Source organism: Cibotium barometz, chromosome 37 (genome assembly GCF_041138505.1).
Source record: "Cibotium barometz isolate CiBa-2024 chromosome 37, ASM4113850v1, whole genome shotgun sequence".
In the NCBI taxonomy this organism is placed as follows: domain Eukaryota; kingdom Viridiplantae; phylum Streptophyta; class Polypodiopsida; order Cyatheales; family Cibotiaceae; genus Cibotium; species Cibotium barometz.
In genome coordinates, this window is record NC_141082.1 from 30,409,857 (window position 1) to 30,426,836 (window position 16,980).

Sequence of the window (16,980 nt, forward strand, 5' to 3'; positions counted from 1 at the left end):
TAGATGCTTTGGACAGATTCTACAAGGACAGAGACCTTACGGTAAATTTGGGCAAAGCCAAATTGATGTTATTTAACACCAACCGCCCAACCACCTCACGGCTATCCTTCCTATTCAGAGGGGTGCGAGTGGAGATCGTGCCAAGATATGTATACCTTGGAGTCACATTTACAGGCCCCGTGTTCAATATGACTACTGCTCCCACCCACAGATTAGCACCAGGGCATGCCTCCCTAGCCCGTTTGGAGAGACAATGCTTCCATACACATTTTCAGGAACCCCACACTAAGTGTTGGCTCTTTGACACCTTAGTGTGCCCAGCAGCTACGTATGGAGCAGCCGTTTGTGGACTAGGATTGCGGGAGGAGTATTGGGGGGCTTCAAGACTCAAGTGCTGATGTTGTCACCCATGGTCAGAAGTAAGTTATCAGTGCCCCATAACATAATACATGCCGATTTTGGGGTAGCCCCACTAGTCACAAATGCTCTCTTCTGGACCATTACTTACATTCCGCATGTATACTACCTGGACAGAGACTGTCTCCCTCACCTAGCACTAGAGTCTTCTATGCAGTTGTATCACGAGAGGGAGAGGGAGCAGAAGAGACAGCCCAGACTGCCCCCCGGATGAAGACAGTGGTGCACAGTGGCGGAAAGCAGCTGGATGCTGCTACATAGGTCTAGACTGTATGCTAGAGGAAGCTAGGAAACAGCAGACAATGAAGGTGGATAACTGGTTAGCGAATGAGTTTGAGCCTGACTCTCTAAATAGGCTCTTTAGACTAGGTTCAGTCCTAAGAACCCTCCATAATCACCATGTGTTGGGTCAATATGACCAATCCACATCCATTTGCCAATAATGAAAGGCATAGGGAATGTTTGACCTTGGTGCAGCTTTTGGGCACATCTCGGAGCCCATTAAGAGCTGCCCTAGCCCCACAATCTGAGGGCACAGTGTCCTGGAGTGAGGTCCATCAACCCCATGTATCAGGCCATACAAACATGTTGCATATTTGACAGTATGCCCAGCCTTCCTAAGTTGTCTACAAGCCATCACCCCCATATACAGGAGTGCCAGATGTCTCGCCTGCACCACCACGGCTGCTCCTCATTGTGGGGGCCTTACACACATGAGCTAGCATGTGCCCAGACATTACAATAAGGGGGGGAAGAGCACTCACTCATATTTCAACATTGCCTGTTTCAAAAAATGAGAGTCCCCATTGAAACTTATGTACATTGACTAACAACTGGAGCAAGATAAAAAGTCCACTGCAAGGGTGGGACTGAGAAGAATGCTTTCAAAGCAAAGCGAGTGCTTTCAAAACGAGTGCTTTCAACAAGTCAGGGTTACCACAACTTATCATTATCAGCAAACATAGATGTCAGGATCTCCAAGATATGAGGAAAATAAAGCAATGCAACAGCTATTGATTAGGGTAAAAATGCACCAAAGCCTGTTGCTTAATGAATACTCTAGGAAAACTAGACATACTTTTTAATAGTGAAGGCTTGAAAGACCCAACTAAATCAACCTCGTCCTGAAAAAAAAAAGGTGAAATTGTATGTATAAAATGCAGCTCATCAAACTCCATCAAGCACAGCCGGGACTAGATACTAGAATATCGAAATATCTTTATCTGCACACTTTAACATGCCCGCAGATTTATTTTTCTTTTGATGCATCCAATGAAACCTACAAAACGCTTGAAAAAAAAGGAAACAAATCGTAAACCTTCAGAAAATATATGCATGATTAAATATTACTAAGCATGCCTTACACCATGTATAGATAGAAAAAGCCTTTCATGAATGCAATCGCTAAGCACACTTTTAACTCCCAGCTCAAACAAATCGTAAACCTTCAGAAAATATATGCATGATTAAATATTACTAAGCATGCCTTACACCATGTATAGATAGAAAAAGCCTTTCATGAATGCAATCGCTAAGCACACTTTTAACTCCCAGCTCAGCCACCCATCACCACCATCCATGTGAGGCATGCACTCTGTGCACATAGAATTGTGGCATAATCATAGTCACCAAAAAACTTGTTTCTAGCTTTCAAAACCTCGAAACTTCGAAACGGTTTTTAAAAACCTCGAAACCTTAGTTTCGTTCTCTCTCTCTCAGTTTCAGGAGCTGAGGACGAAGCTTTCGCTATTTGATACTCTAGTTACACCTGCACTACTGCATGGTGCCCCCATCTGGGGTCCCAGCTTATACCACAGGAGGAGACAAAGGAGAGAGCCGGCTGAGACAAATACAGAGGAGGTATACCGTATATGATGGGTGGAAGCCAATGGAGAGGCCCCTAGTGGCGATGATCTTGCGCATGATTAGGAGTAAGCCATCGCATGATTAGGAGTAAGCCATCAGTGCCACATGAGATTGTGCGAGAAGAGATGGGGGCTACATCAATAGAGACGGGGGCTGCACCGATAGTGACAGAGGCTCTATTCCAGACAGTGACATACTGGCACAGGCTATGGGAGCTTCCACTAGATAGATACCCCCGGCTAGCCCTGGAGTCCTGGAGACAACTGACACTCGAGGGAGATACAGAGTGCTGGTATGCACAGGTCGGCACTTGGTTTGGCATGCACAAGCATGCAGATGGAGGCACTCCCCCCGTTCCAGTACAGCATAGAGGCTCCATCTTTTGCTCTCAGCCGCACAGAGCGGAACAGGGTTATCAGGAAGGACATTGTCAGACTAGATACTCAAAGGACATGGAGTTCACCTAGTCGTCCACTAGGGCCTTCTACAAAGATCGCCTCCTATGTCTGACATAGGATGGCTTCATCATCCGACCACGCTACATGGACACACACCTATCTTTTGGGGTGAGACGTGCGATCAGCCAGATCTGCACCTCGTCCCACCAGCTGAGAGTGGAGACTGCCAAATATAGACCCAAGGCGGCCGCACCAGAGGACAGGATATGCCAGCTCTACCACACAGAGCCCGAGACAGAGGATTATTACATATATGCTGATGCCCTGTATACTATGAGATTCGGGGGAGGTTCCGCTGCCTCTTTCGAGCTGGGTTCGAACCACTTTCCAGGATCATGGACTTCCCAGATCAGAGATGCCTGGGACCTTTTCTTCTAGAGCTCCGCAGACACACGGAGTCCTTAGTGAGATCCAGATCAGCTGTACTTGCTCGAGGACCAGCGCAGAGAGCTCTCACCGACTTCTTCCAGACCAGTGCTCTAGGGGCCAATCCACCCACCATACCCAGACCACAAGCTAGTGCAAGAGCTCGGCCGAGAGGTGTGACACTCGACAGAGCCACTAAGTTATGCAGAGCTTGACGCCTCAGACCCCATGGCCCTCGCCCATGCCCACGCCACCACAGGAGGATCTAGGCCATCATCTCCCATCATCGCAAGACCATCTCGCGCCGGCTCAGTTTTACCACCTTGAGCACCATGTCACAGCAGCCCATGAGGTATGTATTAGGGTGATATGAGAGCTCTCTGCTCATGTACCTAGATCAGATTTTATAGTTCTAGATTTTTGTTATCTTTCTTTATTACTATTTTGTACCCAGGATGATGTACCTCATGGATATGATGTAACCTTTTGGTCTCATAGGTAATTTTGGCCTTTTGAAGTTGAAGACGTTAATACAGCTTTCTCTCGTTATTTATAACGGGATGACTCAATGGCCAGATTCAGGTGGGTTGACTTGCTTTCCAGTGGGAGGCGGCAGTAGTACAGTGGATTATGTGATGGGATCCCGGGAGGCAGCAGATATGGTGTCCCACTTCACCGTACCACCATGCCCCATTGGGGCGGATCATACATACCTATCCCTCACTTTCAGGAGCTTATCGGAGACCCACCCACCCATCATACAGCCACCACGCACTATTTTTCACTTCACTCGGGACCTAGCCGAGGTGTACGACTATCATGTTCATGATCAGCTATTTGCCTTAGATCCATCGGCACCCATGGCCATGCTCACCTCCCAGCTCTCACATGTACTGCACTCCGCAGCCGCGAGGAGTTTCCCATACCACATATAGACAGGACGGCCACCTACATCTGGGAGCATGCCCCAGAACCGATGGTATGATGATGAGTGCAGAAACCTTTACCGCAGTCTCCGAGTGCAGAGGGCTCGCGGGGAGATCACCCAGAGGCACGCAGGCAGGAGGATGCATGCTCTCACCCGCCGTAAGCGGCGAGCTTATGAGGAGGCTCAGTACTTGGACACATATCACATGCTCATGAGCAGAGATGCTGCTGCTGCTTGGAGGAGACTCAGAGAGCCCCGTCCTCCCACACCTATTGCCAATCCTCAGACGTGGCAGACATATGCAGAGAGACTTTATGATGTGCCTGCACAGCCTCCTATACCACAGCCCACAGAGCCATGCTCCACAGTCTCCACCTTCTTCACCCCACCCATGGTTAGGAGGGCCATATGCCGACTCCAACATGGACAGGCGACAGATCATACAGGATTACAGGGAGAGCATCTCATCTATGCTATTGATACATTGGCACCATTTTTTGCTCATCTCTTCAACAGAGCTCTGTCAGAGGGGTTTCCGGTTGAGTGGACGATGCACACTATTGTGCCGATCCATAAAGCGGGAGATGTACTAGACCCCGGGAACTTCAGGACCATCATGATTGGCCATATATTGGCCAAACTATACAGGGCAGTTTTGGAGGCAGAGCTGAGCACTCATGCAGAGGTTGGGGGATTGAGAGCAGAAGGCCAGGCAGGCTTCCGTCGAGCCTTCTCGACCATCGACCACATTTTTACATTGAGGTGCCTGATTGATCAGGCCAAGGCACGGAGGCAACGGCTCTATTGTTGCTTTGTGGATTTCCGCAAGGCATTTGATACTGTGCCCAGAGAGCGCCTCTTTCGGCGACTACAGACACTAGGCATACCTTCAAACATGATGTGGGGCATATACAGGCTATATGAGCAGGTCTTTGGGAGAGTCCGATGCCCAGGAGGCTTGTCCGACACAGTTGCTAGCACCATTGGTGTGAAGCAGGGGTGCCCGCTCTCCCCCACGCTCTTTGGGCTCTATATTGATGAGGTGGTCGATTACATCACACAGGGAGGAGGCTCTGGGGTTGAGCTATCAGGTATTACTGTCCATGTTATGCTTTATGCTGATGACATCGTCTTGGTATCCGACACGCAGGTTGGGCTTCAAAGACACCTTGTGGCTCTTGATGACTTCTGCGCACAGCAGGGGCTCACAGTGAACCTTGGGAAAACCAAGGTTATGATCTTCCACACTTCACCTGCAATCAAGAGCCACACTACTCTCACATTAGCAGGAGGGCGGGTCGAGGTGGTGAGCTCTTATGTTTACCTTGGCATCACATTTACTAGCTCAGCTGGACACTTCTCCATGGCTCAGGCAGTCCGAGACAGAGTGACCCGGGGGTATGTAGCTCTTGCTGGCCTTGAGCGTCAGTGTCATCAGACACATTTTCAGGAACCCCGCACGAAGCGGTGGCTCTTTGATACATTAGTGACACCAGCCTTGACGTATGCAGCAGCGGTTTGGGCACCAGGGCTTGCAGCCTCCACATGGGTACAGCTGGAGAGACCACCGATCTTGATGCTCTCGAGGATGATACGCAGCAAACCATCCGTCCCGCACGACATTGTTCGAGCTGAGTTTGATGCACCACCTATGGTAGTGGAGGCATTGTTCCAGACAATCTCCTTTATATACAGGATGAGGGAGATGCCCACGGAGAGATTATCCCGCCGAGCTTTTGAGGCATCCAGACAGCTGGCCGAGGCTGGACACACTGGATCTTGGTATGCACAGATGCTACAGTGGTTCTCACATCATGGGATAGACATTCAGCGGTTGCCACCTTTTCAGTATGATCAGTCTGCTCCACGGGGTTCTCTCTCTCTCAATGAGAGGAACAGAGTGATGAGACAGGACATATGGCAGCACTACATACAGGAGACATGGACAGCACCAGAGAGCCCACTACCACCGAAGATGCTGTATTACAGAGACCACTTTATGAGCATCTCAGGGGATGGGTTTATACATCGACCGCGGTACATGGATGTATACATGCCACACAACTCTCGCATTGCTATTGGACAGCTACGAGTCTCATCACATCAGCTAGAGATAAGAGGCTGGGAGAGCGGCACGGGTTCCCAGAGCTGAGCGGATATGCAGATTGTGCCGCGAGGAGGTGGAGACTGAGGATCATTTTGTATGTAGATGTAGAGCCCACCAAGGGGTCAGAGATAGATATGCAGGATTGTTTGAGGAGCACTCTTCACTACATCAGTTGATGGAGGCCTCGGACCAGCGACAGCTTGGCAGACTACTACGAGAGCTTCATAGTTCTCGAGAGAGACTCCTCCAGACACCCGCTCCCACTAGGGGTGGGAGACAGTCCCAGCTCACAGATTTCTTCCAGAGAGCTATGCCAGTGCCAACTTGTACCACGTGGGGTGACCGCACATAGAGCAGAGGAATTGAGAGCCAGGAGGAGACCTAGACAGACTGGACATAGAGCACCCCGACTCCGTCACCGAGAGATAGCAGCTATCCGAATGAGACAACAGATGGAGACACAGGAGAGGCTAGCTCGCTTTCATTCAGCTCGCTTTCATTCAGACTCAGGGTACATGTTCATGCCATTCACAGCCTCAGCATCGGCGATGTATGATATCTTATATCCCTCTTATAGCACTGGATGGAGTTAGACATAGATCTGCATAGCATGCTTGTACTACCCCTTCAGCATATAGAGATGCATCTTGCCTTAGCACTCCATCCACATCCCCACCCCCCTTATATTGTTTGTATATGGGCTCCACCGATTCATGATGATTCACAGTTGTATCCAGACACATGCACACTTTTTCTTTTGTTTCTTTTCTTCCGATGACCGGAAGAACACAGTTGTATTATTTTTTGTCTCATAGGCCGACTTTGGCCTCTCGTAGACGTTAATATATCTTTCTTTCTTTCTTTCTTTCTCTCTCTCTCCCCCTCGGCGCCCCAATTTTTTTGGGATTTTTTTATTTTTGTTTTCCTTCCATATCCTCCTCATCACCCTCCTTCCTCTTCTTCCCCTGCCCCCCTCCTTCCCTTTCCATCTTCTTCTACTTCTTTGACCTCTACTCCTCCTTCCTTCATTCTCTTCTTCTTCCTTTCTCTTCTTCTCTCCTCCTCTTCTCCGTTGCTTTTCTTCTCCTTTTCTCTTCTTTTCCCTTTTCTTCATACACCATCCTTCAATGTCTTAAATCTTTCCCAATTTCTACCTTCTCTTCTTCAATTTCTTACAAATCCTTGATTGAACCACTTGTGGCATCTAATCAAGCAAAATTGCCATAATGCCTCACCAAAATAAGGATGGTTTCCCGAGATGTGTGAGAAGACACCATTTATTCACCAGTACACTATGTTTTTAGATGGGTACTATAATTTAAGTATTTATACTTTATAAAATTATTGATTTTTTGAAACCTCGCGGTTTCTTAGCTGAGGGACGAAACCTTTCGAAACAAAACTCGAAACGTTTCTTGTGACTATGGGTGTAATGAAAACAATTTTTCCACCAAAGCCATGCTATCACCACCTTTTACCCATGCCAACCTGTGCCACCACTTTAGTCATAAACTTATGGCTTGCCCTTCAGCAAGCCATAGTCCACTCCTGCTGCACAAGAACCGCCATTGCACCATGGGGTAGAGTTGGTGTATCAAGGCTGTCCTTAAGCAGAACTAGCTGATATACGCTACATACTTCAAAAGAGGTCTAACCGCCGTAACCCTGCTTTCCACATGTTTGGCTTCCTGCAGCAAGTGGAAGTCGGCTTTGCAAACTTGAGGGAGGGAAGCCCACTCAATCATGGCAATTCTGGGGACTCGGGTAGTGGAGTTGTCTCCTAAACTTGCCGAGCATTGTAGATAATCCTAATCAATTATGTAGATGATCATCTTCCTAGAACAAAGGTGTAATTCTTTCAGCTTTGCTCAATGTCATTAGATCATTGAAGATCTCGATATTGATTGACTGCTTTAGGGCTTTTTCATAGAGGGTGAGCCTTGCACAGGCAAAGACATGGAAGGAAAACAGGAGAGTAAAATCGCTTCTTGACTGTTACATAGAATCAGCGATCGCTACAATTACATCTCGATGGTTGTAGGTTTCAAGCCATTGTTAGCCTGTTAAGCTCCGGATGGTAAGGTCCATGGAGATAGCAGCAAGAATGTTGAGGATCGCCATGATCCTAAGTCCTACTGCCAAGGGAAGCAAGAAGATGGTGCTTCAAAAAAGGAGATCTTACGTTGTTAACAGTAATTGCAACAAAGAAGGAACGCGTAAGCTCTAAGGCAGAAGATGTTGCATCATGGAGGGATCTAGATCAAAAGGCTTGTGACCTTGTTCACACATATTTAGCATCCCAACTAGCTTTGTCTAGAAAGCCACTGCCCATGCTTTACCACCACAAGAAAGGCTGCTGAAGCTTGCCTTAGTGAGGACCCTGCTTATTCATGTCAAGTGCCCAACGCCATGTAAGTGTCCAAGGGCACACCACCTTTATCCTAAGTAGTGCTACTATATAGCAAGACATTCACCAGGTCAGTACACAAGACAAAACTCCATAAATGCATGCATTCAGGTATGCAAAACATTTGTAAAGCAATCCTCCACATAGCTCTGCTTCAAAACCTTTCACCACCACATACAGCTCAAGGAAAAATAAATACAAGCTCAACAGCCTCAAACAAGGACCACGACAGTTTATTTTCTTTTCTTTCTTTTTCCAACTGGCCTTGGGCCCAAGATCCTCCCGTAGTTACCATTTTCCACCGCCCATAGGCGCTTTTTTATCGGCCCGTAGGCAATGCCGCCGAGGAAGCACCATGTGGGGTTTTGAACCCAGGACCTCCTGGTCCTAGACAAACACCTCTACCACCCGAGCAATCACAGTTTATTTTCATCTCCTTACAGGTGTCATTTGTAGAACTTGACCGAAGAATTTGTTTACAAGCATAACCTTGCTCCATACTACATTGTGCAATGCAAACCCCAACCCCCCCCCCCCCCTCCCCTCCTCAAAAAAAAAAACCACCAAAGAAAAGACAACGGCTGCCAAAAAGCATACCAAAACCAAAAAGCAGAGAGCGCACCGATAAACCCAGTTATCACCCTAACTCCTAGAACTCAAGCCTCACCATCTCGATCTTGTCACTTGCAGCTTTCCTCTTCCTGCTCGCATCTGAATAAGCTGAGTCATTTGTCTCTTTATCAGATTCTTTGCTTCTTTTGGCATCAGATCTATGCTTATCTGAGTGCAACCTTCTTTCAGATGTCCTAGGGTCATCAGAAAGCCTACCATGCTTGCCAGAATCTCTATCACGATTCTCCAAGAAATGCAAACCTTCTCGATCAGATACAGACCTGGCCCTCCCTTCCTGTGATGACCGGCTTTGGCTGTTGCCATAATCTTTCCTTTTATCTTTTGCATTATTTCGAAGTTCTGAAGACCTTGTGCCCTCACTCACATGACTCTCATCTCTTCCACGCCAAGACCTATCGTCATAATGCCGCCTGCTGCTCCTTCCAACTTGTGCAGCTCTTTCCTCATCCTTGTGGACTATTCCATGCATGTCTTGATACTCTCCATTCCGGTGCCATGAGTCTTCTTTGTCTCTTGATGAATCGTCACGTGCCTTGAATCTGCGATTATCGTCAAGCCTCTCCCTCTTCCAGGATTCCTCCTCCTTTCTCCGGGAATGTTGATCCAAATCACGGCCATGCTTCTCTTTTTCTTTCTTATCATGACCTCCTCCCTCATCCCTTCTCCTGTACTCTTCCTCCCGCTTTCTTCTCTCTAAACTACGCCAATTCAAGGACTCGACTTCTTTCTCCCTGTGCTGATAACCTATATCAAGCCTGTCTCTCCTATCCTCTTCATCCCTCTTTCTCGAATCTTGCCTGCCCCTTCTATCTTCCTCCTCTCTCTTCCTTGATTCTGGTCTATTTCCTCCTCTGTCTCTGTGATATGCTGCCTCTTTCTCTTCTTCATCTTTCTTCCTTGATTCTGGTCGATTTCCTGCTTTTTCCTTGCAATGTACTCCCTCTTTGGCTGAATATTCCCTCCTCCCTGTCTCCTCCTCTTTCTTCTTACTCTGAGCATAAGCGTCTCTTTCTCTGTCTTTCCAGTGACTTGATAACTCTTTCACTGTATCTCTCTCCGTGTTGCCCTGCTTTGATCTCCTTCCAGTTTCCTGTGAATTATCGACATGAGAGTGAATTTCATTTTTGAGGTCATGCCCACTAAGCGTTGAAGCTTTCTTCTTACGGTAGGACTCAGAACCCTCTCTAGAATCCCTGTGCTGTTCCCTCCTGCTCATATCAAAGTAGCTCTTATGCTTCTTCCTGTACTGTGAACCATCTTCCTGCCCATCTCGTGCAGAATCTCCACTGTACCTTGACTCCTTTTTGGACGCAACACTTCTAGTTGATTTTTGTGGGTCATAATCATCCCATGAAGCTGTGTGAGAGCCTTCTGGTGAAACCAATCTCTGTCTTTTTGATGAGCATCCAGGACTATCAGCTTGAACCTCCTCAGGGACATTGCTCTGGATTAAAACCTCCCTTGATGTAGTTGTTTTGACAGCATTCACTCGTTGACCTGTAAAGCGGTCGTTCTGAAGTTTGTCAGGACTAATGCCGTCCCCCACATGACTGCCTTCTTGGCTTTGTAGCTGATCCTCCTTACCTGTGTGATTTTTGACATGGGATTCACCATCATCATTGAGGCTCTTTGGATTGCTTTCAGCATCCTGACAAAGACTGCCGCTCTGGCTAGGAATTCGATCCCAATCTTTTCTTTCCTGTTCTAGCAGTTTGGATGCAGTTTGTGGCCTTGAAGATGTCTCTCTGAAAGTTGCCCACCAAAAAACCAGTTAGCCACATGTTTCATCTTTGATGACATTACAAACTAACTACAATGAAGACTTCCGGCAGAAAACAAAAAGGACATTGCACCCATGCCAGCTAAAGCTAATATACATTGACTGAAAGTTCAATAGGTTACTACATGCAATCTTAACCTCACAAGAACTTTCCCATTTTACATACACCCCTTGAGAGTTTCCCAGGATTGTAAAAGATAAGTATAGGCCTAATAGTAAGCACAACTACCATATCCACTTGTCAATGCCTTGGGTCGATGCATCATGGAGCTATAAATTGACATGCTCACAAGCATCAGAGATCTTTGACCATGTGCATAAGGCACCCTTTTAGTTGGACAAAAAAGATTGCCCATCCATCATGCATGGGCCGGCCCCTGCTGACAGGTGCACCAATGTCTGCAAACAGCCTTAGTAAACCACAAAGGATGCTCTTTTGTGCATTTCTGGAGCCTTCAGATAAAGGTTTGCATTTGATAAACATGGTAATTGATCCTAGCTATTTCATTCATGTGTCATCCAGCACATTGTCAGATTCCCAAAAAGAACCTGCATACCTATGAGTAGCAGAGATAGATTCCCCTGAAAATTTCCCTGATTCAGTAGCAACAACAGGTTTGCTGGTTAGGGGATGTTCTTGAATGTATCCAACAGTAGAAAAGGAACCAGGATCAAACCCAGTTCTAAATCTCCGTTCGATCACTTTCTGAGAGCTCTCCATGGGCACTTCGTTTGCTCCTTTAGGCATATGATTTTTTGAATCAAACACCCGCTCTTCATGCCAGATATGTTGCTGTGACCTTGCCTTAGAGGTGTTCCTAGCATCCACCACCTCTTGTTCTTCCTCCTCTTCCTCCTCCTGTTCCTCCTCCTCCTCCTCCTCCATTTCCTCCTCTTTATCTGCCTCGCCACCTGGTCCCCCTATATTTTCATCTTGTAGTCTTTGACTTTCCAATTCTTCCTCCTCCATCAGATCGATCAGAATTATCTGCTCACCACAAAAGAACTCAATTACTCCAACATAGCATATATTAACTAGCAGCACGTTTAAGATGTCAACTAATCAAAATAGGTTTCAGGCAAGGGATGATACTCTATCAGAGTCACGAATGCGCTGCTTTCTTAGATCTGAAGATGGCCGTCGGTCTCCGAGTCCGCCTTCAACCTGTATAGGCCGCCCTGAAGGCTGCAACAAAAATTAGTGGCCAAATGTCAATGGCAAATGTACTTAAAGGGTCCTAAATTCAGCCTAGAATACCCTAGTTTCTGACAGAAGAAGGCCAAACCGCAAAGAAGATAAGAGCATGCATAGAAACAAGCCTATATAAAGCACGTGATAATAAGCTATAACAGACTAGAGTGTAGCCTCAAACTTACAATCATTGGAGTGTAACCTCGATGTCCCATTGCTGAGGCTGTGGCTTCAGATTCAACCAAACGATGCTGGTTCCTGTCACCTACTTCATGCAAGCCTGCAGCCGCAGCTAGTTCTGGGGGTAGGTCTGGATCATACTCCTAAGGGGAGCTTAGAGTAAGCATTAAAGAGAAGACCACTGTAGACAAGGTGACAAAGTCAAAAATAAATTTTGATGATTCCACACCTGCTCAGACCGCCCACTTTCATACACTCTTATCTTGCTCTGCATGGTAGACTCTAGTCGTAGCTGAGCCTGTCCAAGAAGACTCTTTATATCATATAACCAAACGGCCAGAACTTAAGATTTGAGTTCACAATAGCTATGATCAAACACCTTCTGACTTCTCAAATGATGAAAGAGCAGAAAGACAAAAAGCTACCAACTGCTTGCAGTAATACTTCCAGCTGGTCTCATCAAAGCCAAAGTTGAAAAAATCAGTGACATCGATGGCAGATTGTCGCCAAGGCTTTTCATCAAAAGCTTCCAGGTCAATATCAAACACTGTCCTGCATAGGAGAGCTACGTGAATGTTTTTCAATGACACTAAGCGAACAGCTGCATACAAACCATATAAAGGCAATACGCTCACATTGAAGGTGGGAGAGAATATTCGTAACCAGATTGTGTGGCCCACAATGACAATTGTGATGCAGCTTGAGGGCCGAATAATCCCCTGCCAGATCCCCGCCAATCACCTCTACCATTGACACCTTTCAAGAGACTGACTCTATTGCCTGGAGCCTGCCCCACAGCAGGGGTGACCCCTGTTCCGTACAAAGGAGCAGCACCTGGCCTCACATACTGCATACACACAAAGCAAGCAAAAGAAAAGAGTTAAGACACCTCTAATAAGATATTTCTCGTCATGGCACCATCAGAAAGCGTGTTCATGAGATGAAGACTGAGGAGCATGCCAAGCATACTATGAAATTTGAAGGTATTATCAATCTCTCTCAAGGGAAGGATTTGATCCCTTCTGCAGAGTCATTGTGTATAGAGAACAAAGTTGTGTAGTTCTCAATTTGCATAAAATCAGCAAACATACAATGACAACACAGTAGCAGATATGCAATACAGTCCCCATTAAGACAATATCAGGGCTTTCACGAAGGGAAGCTGCTTAGCTGGCCACACTTTGACTGATTATGACCAGCCCTAAGCTTCCCCTTTGATGCCATTCAGCTTTTGCTCATTAAAACAAAAACTGTTTATAGTGTGATCTCTCTCTCTCTCTCTCTCTGCACTCCATAAGAGCAATTATACTTCATCCCTGTTGTGAGCCTATTCTCAATTTTTCTTTAGGTGGTGAGTGATCATGAGGTACTGTATATTGATTTCGGAGCTTGGACAGCCAGGTATAGAATAAAGAACCTTGGCTGGTGTAACATGGGTGCTTGCAGAAGCATGTTTATGATTGATTGATTGCGGTTAGTGCCTAATCAGAGATTTAAACCAATGCAACAAAATGCTCCTTCTTCATGCTCAATACACAATAGAGTGAGAGAAACTGATCGACCATGTATTATCAACATACAATAGCCCTTACAAACACATGAACCTTGGCCACATACTCGACCTCTAAGTTGACCGATGGGTAGAAGAATTCCATGTCACACTCGGGAGAGTGTGCATGTAACATCCCATCTTGCTTAGCTTGGAGCACCAGTACAAATGATGCTCCACCGCCCCAAACCGGTACGGATCTTCTAGCGAACTCGCGCCCTGCTCCACACACTGGTCCGGACTCCAATAACATGACTACTCGGCCTGTTATCTCCCATGATGTCTCCGCCACTGCCTCCTTGGGAACTACGGGCACTGGAGCTAACCCCTCTGTGTCTAGATGCTCAACTAGGTGGTAGACACCACTACAGAATCACTCTCGTTGTCCTCCACCTGAGACCAGGAGCGTCATTTAGAATGCCGCTCATTGAGACACTCATATGCACAAATTGCTCCACCTATTGCTCAGGGTCGTCCTCCGCAAGCCAAAAATGGCAAGCAGCAATTGAGGCAAAGGCTTGCACCCCAGCTGGACCACAGCTAACTAAGTAAAAACTTCTTGTCTTAGCTCTTGCCAAAGAGTTGCCATCACCACTGCCATATGCTCCGACAGCATTGGGAAAAAGCAGCTATCATATCATCTATAGCCATGGTGAAGGCTTAAAAGCTTGGAAATAAACGTAACTTCCCCCAAATCCTAACTATGCTCTCTTGATTCTATAGTCTAATCCCTAATCAGGAAGACAACACACACAGAATGCTGGAAAATAAAATTTTGCATGATCCCTAGGCTCTGACACCGATTGGTACTATGAAATTGCTAACAAAGAAAGAAATGTGGTGGAAGACTTGCAAGAGCACGATCGTACACAAGTAATCTTCTCTAACTTGTACTAACTCCAAGAGCCCGAGTCCAAATATACGACAAATAGAGGTACATAGGGTTGTTTGGAAGTTGCAAAAGATCAACACTCAGGTGGAAGCCCAGAAAGATGGACACGTTGGCTCCTCCTATCTGATTAATGGCTTGTCAACACACTCTTCTGCAAAGACATAGCAGAAGAGTTTCCCACAAAACAAAAAACTGATGTAATCTAAAATGATAACAACTAAATTACTTCTTGTTGAGATGTATGAAAGAAAACTTAGAAGCTTCAATGTCAAACAGCATAACTCATGCATGCTTACATGAAAAGTGACTGAGAACTAAGAAAAAGATAACAATACAAATGGGCAGAAAACACACATCTTGTTGACTGCTCGATGTTGTATGTTGCAGTAAAAAACACCAGCATTAGTTTAAAATTTACCAAAAAGTGGACAAAAAGGGGGTCAAACAAGGATACGGACCTTATATGGAGAATTATAGTTGTGATAACCATAGCCAACTCGTGAAACAGGTTGACTTAGGGCGGCAACACCTGGTACCACCTTGTCTTGTTGTCCTTTCTCATCTCCACCCCCTGCTTGCTTGTCTCCTGCAGGATGAATGGATCCATCGCCTGGCACTGCTTGAACATCTATGGGCTGAAAGGACTGTTCATCGCCCTCGTCAACAGGGTCCTCCCCAGCAACAATAATCAGATCCTCATCATCTTCATCCTCACTGCCCCCTTCATATATGCCCACCCTCGCCTTGCCACCAGTTGGATAGTGGGGGTACTCAGAATTCAGCACAATCCGCAGGTCATCTTCACTGTCTGTATCCCAATCCTCTGCCCCTTCTGCAGCCACAGCTCTCTCTGTTCCCATATGTGTCTTTCCGCCATTTCTCTGTTCCCAAACATCTTCACCCACATCCCCGTTATCTCCCAAATCAAAAAGAGGGGCATTCATGGTGGTGGAAAGACCTGGAATGGCCAGGGTGTGGTTGGTAAGGTCACCAACATCCGGACTTCCACTGGGATCATCCAAAGGGTTATAAGCTCCTAAATCAGTATCTTCTTTTGGCATATCACCAGGTATGTGTGCTGCTACGGCTCTGCTAGAGCCTGCAGGTGGAGAAATGGCTCCATTCTCAGTGATATTCTGAACCCTAACTGGTTCTGCTAGCTCCAAAAACCCTTCCTGGAGGTTGTCAAGCTCTGCCACCTGTAGGTTGTTGGCGGCCACCATGGGAATTTGTGTTCTGCTGCTTGCCAAACTCGACTTGCAATTGTATCCAAGCAGAAGCATATCATCATCCTCATCAGAATCCCTTTCTGCAAGCCGATTAGGGCGTAGCTGGGCTTTAGGAAGCTTGGATGGGTCATGGGGGTTGGATGGGCCATGAGGCGGACGGCTATGGACAGCAGGAATGACACCAAAACCCTCGTCGTCGTCGTCATCATCATAGAAGGCATAGCCAGAATACGTTTTCTGCAAGCTTCCAGCTCCAATTGACAAAACGCCAGGTGCTTGGTCACCGTAAAGGTCCCCAAAATCGTCTTCCTCCATAGCCAAGTTCTCTCTCTCTCTCTCTCTCTCTCTCTCTCTCTCTCTCTCTGTGTGTGTGTGTGTGTGTGTGCGCGTGTGTGTGCGCGTGCGCGCGCACAGATCAGTGCAATCTCCGGAGCAGTGTCAGAAAAGTACCTTGCGGTGAAATCCTTGAAAAAATACCTCTGTAGAGCAGTTATGGTGGAGAAGTACCTCTGCAGAAGCAGAAACCGCAGCTATCGCGGAGAGAGAGTCTACCACAGGAAAATCCTCGTTAAGAGGCAAGACCTTACGTTGATGGTGTTGGCATTGGCCCTGTTGCTCTACGCTGGATTGATTTGGACAAGGAAAGAGTAAAAGTAGCGAAACTGGGATAAAAGAGTAATGTCTGTTGGGAAACGCGCTTGGGAAAAAGGAAGTGGATTCATAAGGAAAAATGGCCTTGAAGGTTTTTGATGCCTCTAGATGGTGAAATCAACACGACCTTACTAACATGGCCAAAGATTCCCTCAAGAAAAAATGGCCTTGAAGGTTTTTAATGTGTTTTTGGTTTTTAGCAACATATCTAATTATACAGAAACTAAGACGTGACATCTCTTCTTGTCTCTCGCACTCAGCACTTCTCTTTCTCTCTACCTCTCTTGCAGAAAAACAGGCCGAATCTCTTTTATACCAGATGCAA

General features: G+C 46.6%; 1 protein-coding gene across 7 annotated transcripts in view; it reads right to left on the reverse strand.

The window, feature by feature from the left end:
* LOC147617157 (uncharacterized) overlaps window positions 1-16,702 on the reverse strand; it is a 32,745-nt gene extending 16,043 nt beyond the window's left edge. Inside the window, exons 1-9 of one of the 7 annotated variants that reach the window (XR_015262385.1) lie at window positions 15,234-16,702; window positions 12,970-13,181; window positions 12,760-12,886; window positions 12,564-12,632; window positions 12,340-12,477; window positions 12,056-12,148; window positions 11,520-11,950; window positions 9,147-10,927; window positions 1,496-1,541 (exon numbers count right to left, since the gene is read on the reverse strand). Coding sequence is in view for 4 of the 7 variants with exons in the window: in XM_086776759.1 (XP_086632885.1) it covers window positions 1,496-1,541; window positions 9,217-10,927; window positions 11,520-11,950; window positions 12,056-12,148; window positions 12,340-12,477; window positions 12,564-12,632; window positions 12,760-12,886; window positions 12,970-13,181; window positions 15,234-16,319 (3,913 nt within the window). In the remaining 3 variants the exon portion in view is untranslated. Of the gene's footprint in view, window positions 1-1,495; window positions 1,542-1,674; window positions 1,697-9,146; window positions 10,928-11,519; window positions 11,951-12,055; window positions 12,149-12,339; window positions 12,478-12,563; window positions 12,633-12,759; window positions 12,887-12,969; window positions 13,182-15,233 lie in introns of those variants that run through there. The other 6 variants (XR_015262386.1, XM_086776759.1, XM_086776761.1 and 3 more) reach the window with 6 other exon arrangements.
* Window positions 16,703-16,980: the final 278 nt, after the last annotated feature.